Source organism: Strongylocentrotus purpuratus, unplaced genomic scaffold, assembly GCF_000002235.5.
Source record: "Strongylocentrotus purpuratus isolate Spur 01 unplaced genomic scaffold, Spur_5.0 spur5_scaffold_12, whole genome shotgun sequence".
NCBI classification, from domain to species: Eukaryota; Metazoa; Echinodermata; class Echinoidea; order Camarodonta; family Strongylocentrotidae; genus Strongylocentrotus; species Strongylocentrotus purpuratus.
Window position 1 is genome coordinate 17,934,082 of NW_022145597.1, and position 13,506 is coordinate 17,947,587.

At 40.2% G+C, this 13,506-nt stretch overlaps 1 protein-coding gene across 1 annotated transcript; it reads left to right on the plus strand.

Annotated features, from left to right (window-relative positions):
* The first annotated feature begins 6,039 nt into the window (after positions 1-6,039).
* LOC587286 (myosin-1) lies at positions 6,040-12,809 on the plus strand. Its single transcript, XM_795351.5, has 4 exons — positions 6,040-6,165; positions 8,615-9,181; positions 9,515-9,596; positions 10,192-12,809. Exons 2-4 carry the CDS (start codon positions 8,642-8,644, stop codon positions 10,404-10,406), a joined length of 837 nt encoding a protein of 278 aa, XP_800444.2. The 5' UTR covers positions 6,040-6,165; positions 8,615-8,641; the 3' UTR covers positions 10,407-12,809.
* The last annotated feature ends 697 nt before the right edge of the window (positions 12,810-13,506 follow it).

Below are 13,506 nucleotides of genomic sequence, written 5' to 3' on the forward strand. Positions count from 1 at the left end.
AGCATATATGCAAAGTATCATCAAAACAGTAATTTTCTTCTCTTCTTCTCACATATTTATACCCGAAAGTTGACATTCGTTGTTTCAATACTCGAAGCTAAACTCCATATTCATCAACTCCACAAAATACATAAGGTATTGAATTTGAACACAAACATTTCAGCAAATAGGAAATAGGAAATAGGAAAGGGTAGAATATATATAAACAGGTCCAAGCTCTTCCCCGCTTGTTTCAGGATACACACTTCCAACTCACAACAATGCGCTACCTTATTGACGATCTGGGTAGTTGATGAGGATTACTGTGCGTTCCCTTTGATGATCTACTTGATCGCCTTGGATTAGGTATTTCCTGATTGACAGTTACTTGTGAATCTTCTATTTCAGTTTGACCATCGTATATCCATTGAAAGTCATTCTGATCATCCTCATCACTACTGTCATCATCTTCATCACTACTTGAGTCACTTTCTTCGACATCGTTCTCATGATCGTTGTCAATATCGTCTCTGCCATCATCTGGTAGTACTTCATCTAGTTCATTTACTTCTGCTCGAGGATCCAAAATCAACCTTCTACGATTCACCCATTTAGGTACTCCTCCCATGGTAGGTCGTATCTTGAAGAGATCATTCTCATCATTCTTCTCGACAATAACGTAAGGTATCTCATAGAATTTGTCTTCTAGCTTGTGTCTCTCAGTGAAAGCATTTCTCTTCAGGAGCACTCTATCACCAACTTCCAATGCAGGATTAGTGACGTGATCATCTTGCGCTCTTGCTGCCTTATCAGCTGCTTCACTCAGTCTATCTGAAACAATCTGGTAGGCCATGTCGATCAAGTCTGCTTGTGTCTGGATATAGTCTTGTTCCCATTCATTGGACACATGGTTCAAAAGTTGATCAATGGGTAGGGTCGGCTTCCTAGCAAACATCAAAAAGTAAGGTGAGACCCTGGTTACCTTGTGAGGGGTGGTATTGTAGATGTAGACAATATGCTGCAAAAGTTCTGGCCATCGACGTCGTTCCCCTGGTTCTATAGAGATCGAATCAGCCCACACAACGTCTTGTTAAAACGCTCGCACTGACCATTACCAGCAGGGTGGTACGCTGTAGTACATGATTTCTTCATACCGTACAACTTGCAAAGTTCCAGAATAATCGCATTCTCGAAAGACCTTCCTTTGTCGGAATGGATTCTTCCGGGAATTCCATAATGTGTAAACCAGGAATCACGCAAAGTCTTGGCCACTGTCAACGCTGTCTGATCCCTGCAGGGCACTGCTTGGCAATACTTGCTAAATACATCCGTGATTACTAACACATCCTCGTAACCACCTCTGCCCTTATCCAGCTTCAGAAAGTCAACAGCTACTATCTCCTGGGGCCGAAATGCAAGTAGATGCCTTTGGGGAGGGCAGATAGCTGGCGTAGGTACCTTTGACATAGTACATCTATAACACTTCTTGATGTAAAGTCTTACTTCCCCACTCATTCCTGGCCAATAGCATCTGTCTCTCAGTAGGTTCACTGTTCTGTCCACTCCTTGGTGGCCCCATCTGTCATGAGTCAAATTCAGCATGGTTTCTCTCAACACTTGGGGTACTAACAGCTGTCGTACCTTGCCAAGAATGGCATCATCCACCTCCCTATACAAAACCCCTCGATATTCTCGATATCGTGACCACTGTCTCAGCCATCCAGATAAACACGGCATCGAGGTATCGAAGTCCTGACCAGGCATCCATCCCTTCTTCCACAAACGCGAGACCTCTTGCAGAACTTCATCTTTCTCTTGGAGATCCGCAAGCTCAGCATTGCTGTAAGAGGGCAATACATTGACACTGTGCTCTTCACTAACCCTTCTCACCTCAATCTTCTGACATCCTCTCAAAGAAGATTGATCATCCTTGGGTAGCTCCGTAGAACATGTCACCTCACTTAGCACTGATGCGACTTCTGCACTCGACATGTCTTCTGGTCTCCTACTAAGAGCATCAGCGCATCGGTTACTCTTACCCGACCTGTACTTCACCTCTATATCAAAGGGTGCCAGTTGTGCGACCCATCTGGACTCAGTGGCTCCTAACTTCGCCGAGTTTAAATGCGCCAAAGGGTTGTTATCTGTCAACACAGTACAGTGAGCTCCCATGAGATAGGGTGCAAACTTTTCCGTCACAGCCCATTTAAGGGCAAGTAGTTCAAGTTTGAAACTGCTCAAGTCTGCATAGTTCTTCTCTGCCCCTCGCAAATTCCTGCTTGCGTATGCAATAGGATGGGGTCGACCATCATCTCTTTTCTGAAGTAAGCATGCCCCTAAGCCTTTCAGGGAAGCATCCGTTTCCACGATGAAGTCCTTGTCAAACTTGGGGTAGGTTAGCACTGGGGCACTAGTAAGTCGCGACTTCAAACTTACAAATGCATCTTCTTGTTCTTGTCCCCACTCGAAGTCTTTCTTGCTGCCTTTCCCTTTCAGAGCAACCTTATGCAGAGGACCAGCCATGTGAGAGAATCCTTCCATAAAGCGACGATAATAGGATGCTAATCCTAAGAACGAGCTAACTTCCTTGCCATTCTTGGGTCGTGGCCACTCCTGAACTTTATTCACCATTTCAGGATCTACCCTGACTCCTTCACTTGTTACTACATGTCCAAGGTACTTGACTTCTTGGCGGAAGAATTCACACTTCTTGCCTTTCACCTTGAGTCCGTTCTCTTCAAGTCGTGTTAAGACCAAGTCCAACCTCTCCAAGTGCTGCTCAAGAGTAGAAGAGAACACCAAAATATCATCCAGATACAATATAACTTTGCTAAGATTAAGATCTCCCAGTATATACTCCATCGTTCTCTGAAATGTACCTGGACTATTACATAGTCCTTGGGGCATCCTGGTAAACTCGAAAAGTCCCCAAGGAACCCGGAAAGCCGTCTTGTCCACTGATGCAGGGTCCATCACTACTTGGAAGTAGCCATGTGCTAGATCCATTGTGGAGAAATACTTGGCATCTGTCAGTGCATCCAAAGTTTCCTCTATCCTAGGTAATGGAAACGAATCTATTACAATGCGTTCATTAACCTTCCTGTAATCAATGCATAATCTGAGTGATCCATCCTTCTTCTTCACAAGAACAATGGGGCTTGCATACGGACTCTTTGATGGGCGGATTATCCCTTGATCCAACATCTCCTGGAGCATCTTCTTGACATCATTGACCAACGTTGGGGATATGCGCCTGTAAGGGAGCCTAATCGCAGGTCCTTCAGTCATCTGTATCACGTGAGGTACAACACTGCATTCCCCTAAATCAAAGCTTCCTGATGAAAACACTGTAGCATGCTTGTCGAGCAACTGTGTCACCAACATCTTAGCTTCGCTGGAAAGTCCGTCCAACTTGACTCCAGTAGGAAGATTCGGAAGACCGTCATCTGTTTCCTTAATGTCAATATCCGACATTACACTTTCAGATACCTTGTCATCTTCTGCTTCTGCAACCACATCACGAACAGAAACCAATATCTTGTCCTCCTCAAGGTCAAGACAAACCTCTTTCCTTCTTTGGACCATTACTGCTTCTGCTACCTGAGTGTGAGATGGTAAATGAATAATGTTCTCCGATCTGTTAGCCAGCAGCACTTCCACTAATTTCCCATCAGGTTCTTGGCACCCTTCTACGGCATTGATTGCGTAGACTGGGCGTGTTGCATCTCTCACCAATATCTCTCCTATTGAATGACCACCCGTCTCTATTTGACACCTTACCCTTCTTATGCTAAAGGGTTGGAGAACTTCAACACGCCCAGTCTGTACAGGGATAGGTGAGCAGGAGGCCGCTGTTCTCTCATTCACTTTCTGCTTCGCAGACTTCAGAACATCAATTAACCCTGACGGACCGATAGTGTCAAAGATATTACACCCTATCAGGACAGGATACTCCGGTGTAGTTGCCGTAGCATTGTGGCATGCCCTGTCCGCTGCAATCATAAAACTTCCAAGGAGGGAATGTCCTTCCAGGTGTATTGGGACTTCGATGTAGCCCTCAATTGGGATATCTATCCCACCAATTCCCACGATATCTAGAAATAGTCCAGACATTGAGTGCAGCTCCCCCAGATGTACCTTCGATATCAGCTGTTCATGGTATACCGAAGCGGGTATTATGGACGTTTCCGCTCCCGAGTCTAATACACATCCTATGTCCAAGCCCCCGATGGTCACTACCGACTTTGGACTTCGTGATACAAGTCTCTTTATCAATGGATCTACTGACCCCTCCTTCTGACCTTGGATCAAACTGATGTTTGCTTGAGAGTTCTCTCGGGTGTTCTCTGTACTCTTGTTTAAGGGACAGTCCTTCTTAAGATGCCCAGCATCTTGCAAGAAAAGCACCTTCTGCTAGATGAACAATCATTCCTGTGATGGCCCTTCTCACCACAGTTGTAGCAAATGAGCTTTCTTCCTTGCCATTCCTTCTGTCCACCACTGTATTCCTTCTGTCCACCACTGTTCCTTTGTAAATTCTTTACAGCCTCTACTAATTCACTCACTTGTCTCGTTAAAGAAGATAGGTCGTCCTTCAGTTCTCTGACTTCATTTCTCTCTGTAGTTGAGGGGTTGCCACCAGTGCTTCCTGGACTTTCACTTTTGTTGAAGGCTCCTGATCCCTGAAAAGATCCAACACTTCCTCACGCATTTCCAGGAACTTTTTTCCTTTAGAGGCCATCTCTATTCGTCGAAGTTCTCTCTTTATCCCGGTGTCTCTCACTCCCCGTACAAAGTTTTCCCTTAGAGAACTGTCGCGAAGAAGCTCAAGGGCCCTCCTCTCATCTGTAGAGAAGGCTGCCTTTTCCATGCGTGAATACAGTCTCATCAATACACGGCTATAATCAGCAAGACCTTCACCTTCTCTCTGGGTTCTCGTGTGAAATTCAGCACTCAGTGACTGAACAGATTCTGCAGGTCCAAACAGTGAATTTAGCACATCTACTAGCTGATCAAAGTCCTCTCTTACTGACAGATCCCTACACAGAACTTCTTCCTTCACGACACCGACAAGATGATCGATCAAGGCTTGAGCCTTAATGTCTTTCCCTTCAAGCCTGTACCTCTTGGCATAAACAGCAAAATCATCCAGCCATTCCTTTAATGAAGGTTCCCCTGGGGCTCTTGGTGGACCTTTAAACTTTTGAAGTTTAATCTTTGGTGCAGGAGTTGTCTGTCGTAGAGCTAGTCCTTGCATGACACCTGTCAACGCCTGCAGCATCTCTGCCATACTCGTATCTTCAGTCATCGTTACAAGGGCTAAATGAAACTAAAACTGCAAGTACAAGTTAGTAAACAATTGGCAATAATTATGTTTATTGGCAATAATGACTGTGTTTACAACTAAACTTACACCAATACTTGGAACTGCAACAAATTAATATTGCATGCAAAAAAACTTCGACTCGTTAAAGTCCTGTGACACTCCAAGTGTCTTTCTTGACCAAGGGGTTTTCCTCCTTCAGCTGATAACTCAGTCGTAGCATCTGCGATAACCTGCGATGATCCACCAACATCCGTATCCCATCCTCGTCGCCATTTGTCGTAATACGGATAAGGCCATGTAAAATTGATTACATGTTGATCGTCCGGATTTTTTTAAAAAGAGGAGGAGGGTGTACCATGTTATTTGATATTTGATATTTCAAAATGGCCGCTCAAAATGGCCGCTCGGTACATTTTCCCTGACAGTCGAGGCTATTTTTTTTCAAGATGGCCGCCGACAATTTTTTTTTTTTTAAATCAGAAATAGAGCCATTTTAGCAGTGTTTTTCATGTTTTTTTTCTTTCAAAAAAAAAAAAAAAAAAAAAAAAATTCAAAAAAAAAATTCAAAAAAAAAAAAAAAAAAAAAAACAAATAACAAAAAATAGGAGGCGGCCCCCAAAAAGGAAGCGGGCGGGGACGATCAACATGAAATCAATTTTACATGGCCTAAGGCAGCAATAAAGAAACTTGAGAGCAGCTTGATGGTACTACATGGTGTCGGGTGCAGGGACTATATGCAGTGCCTGTGAAATAAGACTACGATCGCACGTGTTGTGAATGATACTTGTGTGTAGCAATAAGTGAGCTCTTTTGATTTCTTCGAACTCGAGCCCTCAACTTGCGCAAGGAAATTTGTATTTGTAAGTAGCTTAGATCTGTTTTGTATCTTAAAATTATAGAGTATTAACATAGGGATGAACAGCATGATTATATGAATACAAAAACGATTGCTTTTATGATTAGACTATGACATTCTGAAAGTTGTAAAACTAAACACCAGCTAGCCTGTGTGGAGGTCGAGGCGGACCGATGGCGAACGGGCGGCTGAGCTGCGGCCTGGGGTCCCGAAGCTGAACGATTGCTGTGTGCTGCTGTCTGGCTCAGCTCAGCTCAGCTCGGCCGGCGCGGCGATTGCACATGGAAGTAATTATTACAAGATAATCATAGTCATGCCAGAATCTTTACGCTTTGCTGAGGCAGATGTACCTTAAAGAAAGATCCTGGTATGCATCATGTTCATTACTCAGCCCGTACGAGTAATGTGACGAAGAAAGTCACTGTGTCAGAGTGTCAGGGTAAGTCCAAAAATAAAAAATCATTTGGTTGTCCTCGACCGCCCGCTCGTCATTTTCGGGCCGCTCGTATTTTTTTTTTTTTTTTTTATATATTTTTTTTTTAAATTCATTTTTTTTTTTTTTTTTTAATATTTTTTTTGGGGGAGCAATCTTAAAAACCAAACATACCATGTTATGCATTTGCAAGGATCAAAATGCGTCTCGTTGCCAGGTTGGTCTTTTCAGTATGCAATTAGGTATTTATTGAACTTTTTATTTTTCTATGTCAAAATGTTGTTCATTCAAATCAGGTTCTGAGCTTTCTTAAACTCATTTTAAAGCCCATCTGTACTAGTTTACAGGAGGGATTAGACCACCCTATAAGGTCACTGGACAGGTGGTTATCTCATCAAATCAGCTCTCAGTTAATATAAGATAAAGAGGATAATGGGGGACCAATGGTCACCTATTAGGCATTATTTGCTACATAGAGGGCACAAGTAGCTATAAGTAGTACAATGGCGATTTAAAAGGTGCTGTATTTCAAAGCCCAAAATACTTTCTGTGTTGGTCTTGATGTTCATTGTACATTAAACTAGTCTTTTACCATATTAAAGTGTTTTATAGACTTTGTTTAAATGCTTGACAATCCCAATTATTTTTTTTTTATGGAAAAAAGATTATAAAAAAAAAAAAAAAATCAAAAAAAGACACACAAAACATGAAGTAAAAAAATAGAATCCAAAAAAAAAATCCGCCCGCCCGCCCCTACTCCAGAATAGCAATCGAGGACTAAGGAAACCAGACATAAGGTAAGGTTTCAAATTTTGAGAGTAGAAGTCTTAACCACAACCTTCCTGTTCCTCATCGTCTTAGGAAAGAGAAGATTCTATGAAGAGTAGCCAGAGATCTGTACTACAATACTTCAAGAGGAAACGCCAGTAGAGGAGCAGAGCTAGAGTAGAGGGATGATGCTTCTGATTTTGATGTTTCTCCTGTTGAAACGATGAAATGAGAAAGAGAAAATATGGCCCGTATAATCAAAGGAGGTTTGTCAACAAAACTAGGTTTAAGTGCATCAGATGACGAATTTCGACGCATTTCAAACCAAGCCCAAGGTTTGTACAAATCTTTGTTTGAAACGCGTCAAAATGTGTCATATGACACACATAAAACGTAGACTTGTTGACAAACCTCCTCTGTGAATTCGGGCCTATAAAGTATGAGAAATGAGAATAATGTTGTAGGTCAGGTCGTGAGCATTAACAGTTACAAGGTTAATTGAATGAGTGCACCAAGATCTATTCAAACTGGATTTTTGGTCATGGCATTTGTCAATTATTACTCGTGAGTTAATATGATTGAATTGCTCTCAGTTAAATTTTTTCTTGTCTTTATGCTGTAAATGTTAAGAAAGTCAGCTGATAAGCCTGTTAGATATCATTGATATAATATGTTACTTTGTGAAAAATTTTCTCAATGGTAGTAACTACATGTAGTAAGGCCTAAAATAAAAAAAAACTTGTATTGCCCTTTAAGTGTCAAAACATGGGTCGGTCGGAAAAGATTTTTTTTTTTTTTTTTTTTTTGTCGCCGTCTTTGGGCCGATGTTTTTTCAGTTTTTGATCTTTTTTGTTTGTTTTTTCCCTGCCCTCTTTTGGCTGATATTTCTCAGTTTTCTAGCTGGTGCAGCTGGTATAAACTATACACACGTACAAGAGGCCTGGGTCTACTTACATGTTTACGCTAGGATTTTGAAACTAGGGCAGAAGACGAGTGAGAATTTGGGAATAATTTGATTTTATGCATTTATATCCCATTTAAACAAACAAAATACATATTTTTGTATTCATTCATTAAAAAATTTCTGAAAAACAGTTTAAAAAAAAAAAAAAACTTTTTTAAAATGCTGACCAGCGATTTTCAGATTTTTGGGTCTGTCGCAAAGGGCAATACAACAAGTTTTTATTTTAGGCCTAATAAGAAACTCCAGAAAAAGTCCAGCCAACCATTTGTTCTCTTCCTCTTTTCTCAGGTTAGTTTAAATTTGTGGAAATCAACCATGGCTCAAGCACAGCAAGCAATCAGTCACTGGAGTATAGGTCGAGGTCGTGGCAGAGGTTCTCGGCAACAGCCTTACACTCCATCCAGACGTCCAGGAGAACAATGTACCCCATCGACAGACCAATCCACTGCGGAAGTTGCACGTGTTGAAACGGACCTATCAAAATGTAGCTTGAACTCAAGTCGACCAGAAAATGAGAACAAAGTACCGTCCAGCTCTTCTGCAGGAACAAGTAGCCCCGCGAGGTCGTCGTCTGCAGCCACAGGTGCTACTTCTGCAGGAACGAGTAGCCCCGCGAGGTCGGCTTCAGCCACAAGTGCCCCTTCTGCAGCAGGTCTGAAGGCCGGTGTCGCCTTGCTGAAGGCCAAGTTCAGCTATAAGGCCAACCCTGATAGTCCTTTGGGAGATAAAGAACTCACCATGAAGCAGGGGCAGAATCTAGTCTATCTAGAGACATCCAAAGACAATGAAATTTGGTGGAAGGTCCAGACTAAGGATGGAAGTGAGCAGGGCTTCGTGCCTTCTTCCTATATGGAGGTCAGTATAAGGAGGTGAATGGGTTTTAAAATGGAGTTTGAAACAAAGGGCAATTGCCCTCAAAACTCTCAACAGAGCCCTGATCAATTTCAAAAGATCTCTTTTTAAAATGATCCAAAAGGAATGCTATTCAGCATACTTAAATTATGCCTTTGCATCCTAGTTACTTTTGATTGAACACTGGCATTTATAAGAATATTTAGGTTTGCTATATTCATTCTGTAGTCCACCATGTTTGGTATTCTTATAACTTAAGCACTATAATGCACTGACTGGAACCTTCTTTGTATGACTTTTTTATAAATTTATTTTTTAAATATCTTGTTACTCTAGGTGGTCGCAGAGAAAGTCACTCAGCTACCCTGGCTTGCTGCCAAACAGTCTGCAGAAGAGGCAGAGTTACCAAAATGCAAGCGTAAGTATGACCAAACAAAAAGAAACCTTAAAATGAATATTATTGCATTAAACCCAGATATTGCATTGAGAACAGTTTAAGAATCTTGACGATCCCCCCCTGAAAATTTTTTTTTTTTTTAAATAGTGTAACAAACATTCACAAATCACTTGTAGATTGATGATTCTTATATTATGATTTTTTTTTGCCATGAATTTGGATATTCAATTTTTTTATTTTTGCTTCCAATTTTATCCAATTCTTCATAATGAAAAAATGGAAGTCAAGTTATTCCACTTTGTCTCAACTGCATGATCCCCCCCCCCAATTGTAAGCATATATCTCAGAGTGATACGCACACCAGCAATTTTTTTTTACATTTCTGCCACCAAGAAATAATGATCTCTCTCCCCCTCTCCCTCTCTCTTTTCTCTATCTGTCTTTATTGGTCTTTTCTCTTTCTATGTATTTGATTGTGTCTTGTATCTTTTGGCTTTCAATTCTCCATCCCTCTACCCCTTTCTCTTTGTCTTGCTCACTCTCATTATCTCCCTCGCTCTTTTTCTGCCCAACCTTTGCCTTTCTCTAATTTCTCTAATATGTTTATTTTTATCAGCCGTGTGGAAGGCGTACGTGTCGGCCTACAACAGGGAGGGAAACGTAACCCCGGGCAACAGCAGCCCCGCCTCTACCGATTTAACACAGTACTACTGCAAGTGGTGTGCCAAGCAGCTCAACGGCCCCCATCCCTACAGCGCCCATATTCACAGCAAAGCCCACAAGGAAGAGGTACAACTTGCCAAAGAGAACGGGGAGTACACCGAGGATTAGCTGCGGACGTGGTTAGGGTCGAGGGTCGAAGGATAATTCTTGGTGCTCTGCTCCTGCAAGTGGTGCACCAACTCCAGGCAGCTCAATGGTCCCCAACCTTACAGCGCCCACATGAACAGCAAAGCCTACAAGGAAGAAACTGAACTTGCCAAGAAAATGGGGAAATAAACTGTTGATTATCTGTGGCTTCAGAGGATTCGGGCATTGAGGGATGATACTTGAGTCATTGCCAAAAATAATCTTTCAAGTGTGTGATATAAATTTAAAAGAAAAAGTGTCCTTACCACTAGGACAACTATTCATGAGACTTCTATGTGTACACCCAAGAAAATTTGTATTTCCCACTTTGAAAATTTCCATCTGGATTATTGCCCATCAAGAGGATTTTTCTTGTAGGATGATTAACATTTCCCCGGAAATGTAATTGTCCAAAGGCTCATGTTTGGGATATGATTGCACTACAGGGTAAATGTTCTAGGGGTGATTCTCTGGATGGCTGTTGCTTTTGAGGGCAAAGGACCAAAGGTCCTGATAGTTTGGTGATTGTTCTCAGGAAAACAATTTTTTGTCCAGGGAATATGTCTGATTGGATTATTTTGTTCTGATTATTTTTCAGGTGATTGATACTCTTTAATTGATGTGATAGAATATCTTTTCCTGAAAATTCTAGAATTAGTTTGTTTGCTCCTTCCTTTGTTGTCTTTTATACTGCTTTATATCATAACTTGTTTATGTTGGTCACCAAGCACTGTTTTGTAAGATTTTACTCAGTTCATTGGTGCTTTTTGTACGTAGATGCTTATCTACATTGTAAATAGATGTAAATTTCAAGTGTATTTTAGTGTTTAAGTCTTCTTAGTTACTTTCAAATAGACCAGCATAATATACTGCTTCTACTTAGTGCCATAACCCCTTTTGCCCTGTTTAGTCAGGAAATTTGTGTGATTCTGAACTCTTTCTATCTGGAGATTTTGTTTATTTATTCAAAGGTGTTACTTTTATTTTCAGAATAAAGAACACTTGTTTAGTTTGTCATGAAAATCCGTAATTTGTCTCACAAAAGCTTCAGAGAAATATGCAATGTAAATGCCATATTGAAATAGCTAATGTTTTGATTTAAAATCCTTAAGAGTAAGGAATATTTTGGAATGTCAGATACAACCAACCCAGAACAGCTCAGATTGTGCTAACTGTCATGGATTTCTACATATGTTTTGTATCTTAAAATATTGTTTAAATAGTTATTTAGAAAATACGATCGACTTCTTGCCTGGTCTTGCCAGTATTTCTTTTCTCAATGTTTTTCTCAAGGACACAACAATTTTCTTTTTGTTGTTGTTGGTATACCCTTTTTTGCAATGCATCATTATGTTACATTCGAAGGTTAAGATTTTGAAGTTTTAGCACAATTTCCAAAGTGTTAGTTCAAATTCCAGGAAACTTGTACCAAGGGTTATCAAATATGACAAATCAAATTACACAAAGTCAAGGTCAAAGGCCATTTTAGGTCAGTAGACTTGGATTATGTTTTCACAACTTAATATGAGAATTAATAAATCAATTTTTGTTATTTGTTCAAAAAGTTATCAATCTTAGTACAAATTGAAGTAAATACATCTTCTGATGATTCTTAGTCAATATTCACTTCAAAATGCTGATTATACTCAGAAGATTTCATTTTGGGGGGCCTGCTAATGGGCCACCCTGCCTATAAAAAATGTCCCAACCTCAATTTTTCATCATATCGGATTGCGTATTCATGTACAGTATGTAGTGTATTTCATTAGTTGTCTTTGTTTGATACCTGTACCGATATTTTACGTCGTTGACATTTTCTTGATAAAATTCGTTGAAAATCCAATTACCTTGCTCAATTTTCTTTGTACTTGTAGCTTATAAAATTATTTATGTTCTATTGTAGTCGCCCTATTTTCTATGCAATCGCAGGTATAGTTAACCCTTTTAATTTAATATACCTTTCACAAAATTCTATATCTTTATATTGGGCTTGAGAAAAGTGAAATCCAACCTTTGATCATAGCAAGTTGCTCTAAAAAAAAGCAGGAAAAGCAGAAACGGATTTGTGAAAGTTTAAACAAATTGGATACACGAAAATTTCAGTATACATTTGAGGGTAAGAAAAAAATGGAAAAATGAAATTAAATGTTTTTAATGTTATAATTTTAAAATTAATGGACTTGAAACATTTGAGCAGATTTTCCAGCTCTGTGATTACTGATTATAGATCTATTGCACTTCCATCGATTGCATTCCATTTAAATTACAGAAATTGCAGTACCGGGTTGTCGGCTACGGTAGTCTTCTTTTATAATATTTTGAAAATGTTATAATAGGAAAGAATGTCAAATATCATTTAATAAAAGTTGTTATCTACAGTTCAAACAACATCTTTGACTTCTGATGAAACACATTTCAGTATCCGATTCTTATTCAAAATATTGCCCCAACATTGACAGTTCATTCCAAGGTCGGGAAATCCCCTTTCCCTGTTGAGTCTATTTTTAGAACCTAGTCTTCCACATTTGTTTTCCACGCAATGCGTACGTGCAAAAAATTCACCACACGCCGACAGCGTTATTTTTTTATGCGGCACAGATTGGGGCATGGCGCGTGTTAAACCTATGGGAAGTACGTTCTTTCCCTTCTGAATAGTGTCTGCACGTACGTGAGACTAGTCATGTTTATAGCTAGCGCATTAGCGCTGCGAAGAAGTTTGTATATCCATCGCGAACTATGTGTTTAGATAACATTCCTCTTCGTTTAAATTAGTTAAGTTTTATTGACTAATTATTGTGATGTTCTCCTTATTGACGTGCTGCCTCCTCTTCAGATTTCCAATTTGATTTTAATTGTTGATGTAATGATTTTCCATGCGGTAGTGGATTAAATATAACACTATTAAAAACTGACCTCTACTACTTATACTGTCTAGTACGCACACGACCAGTATTAGTCTGTAAATCAAGACCCCTTTTTAAAAAAAGCCCCAATCTGTGCCGCATAAAAAAATAACGCGACCGACAGGGCTTTTGTTGTGTCTCCCCTGTATTAACCAATCACACTGGGATAAGGAACAAGC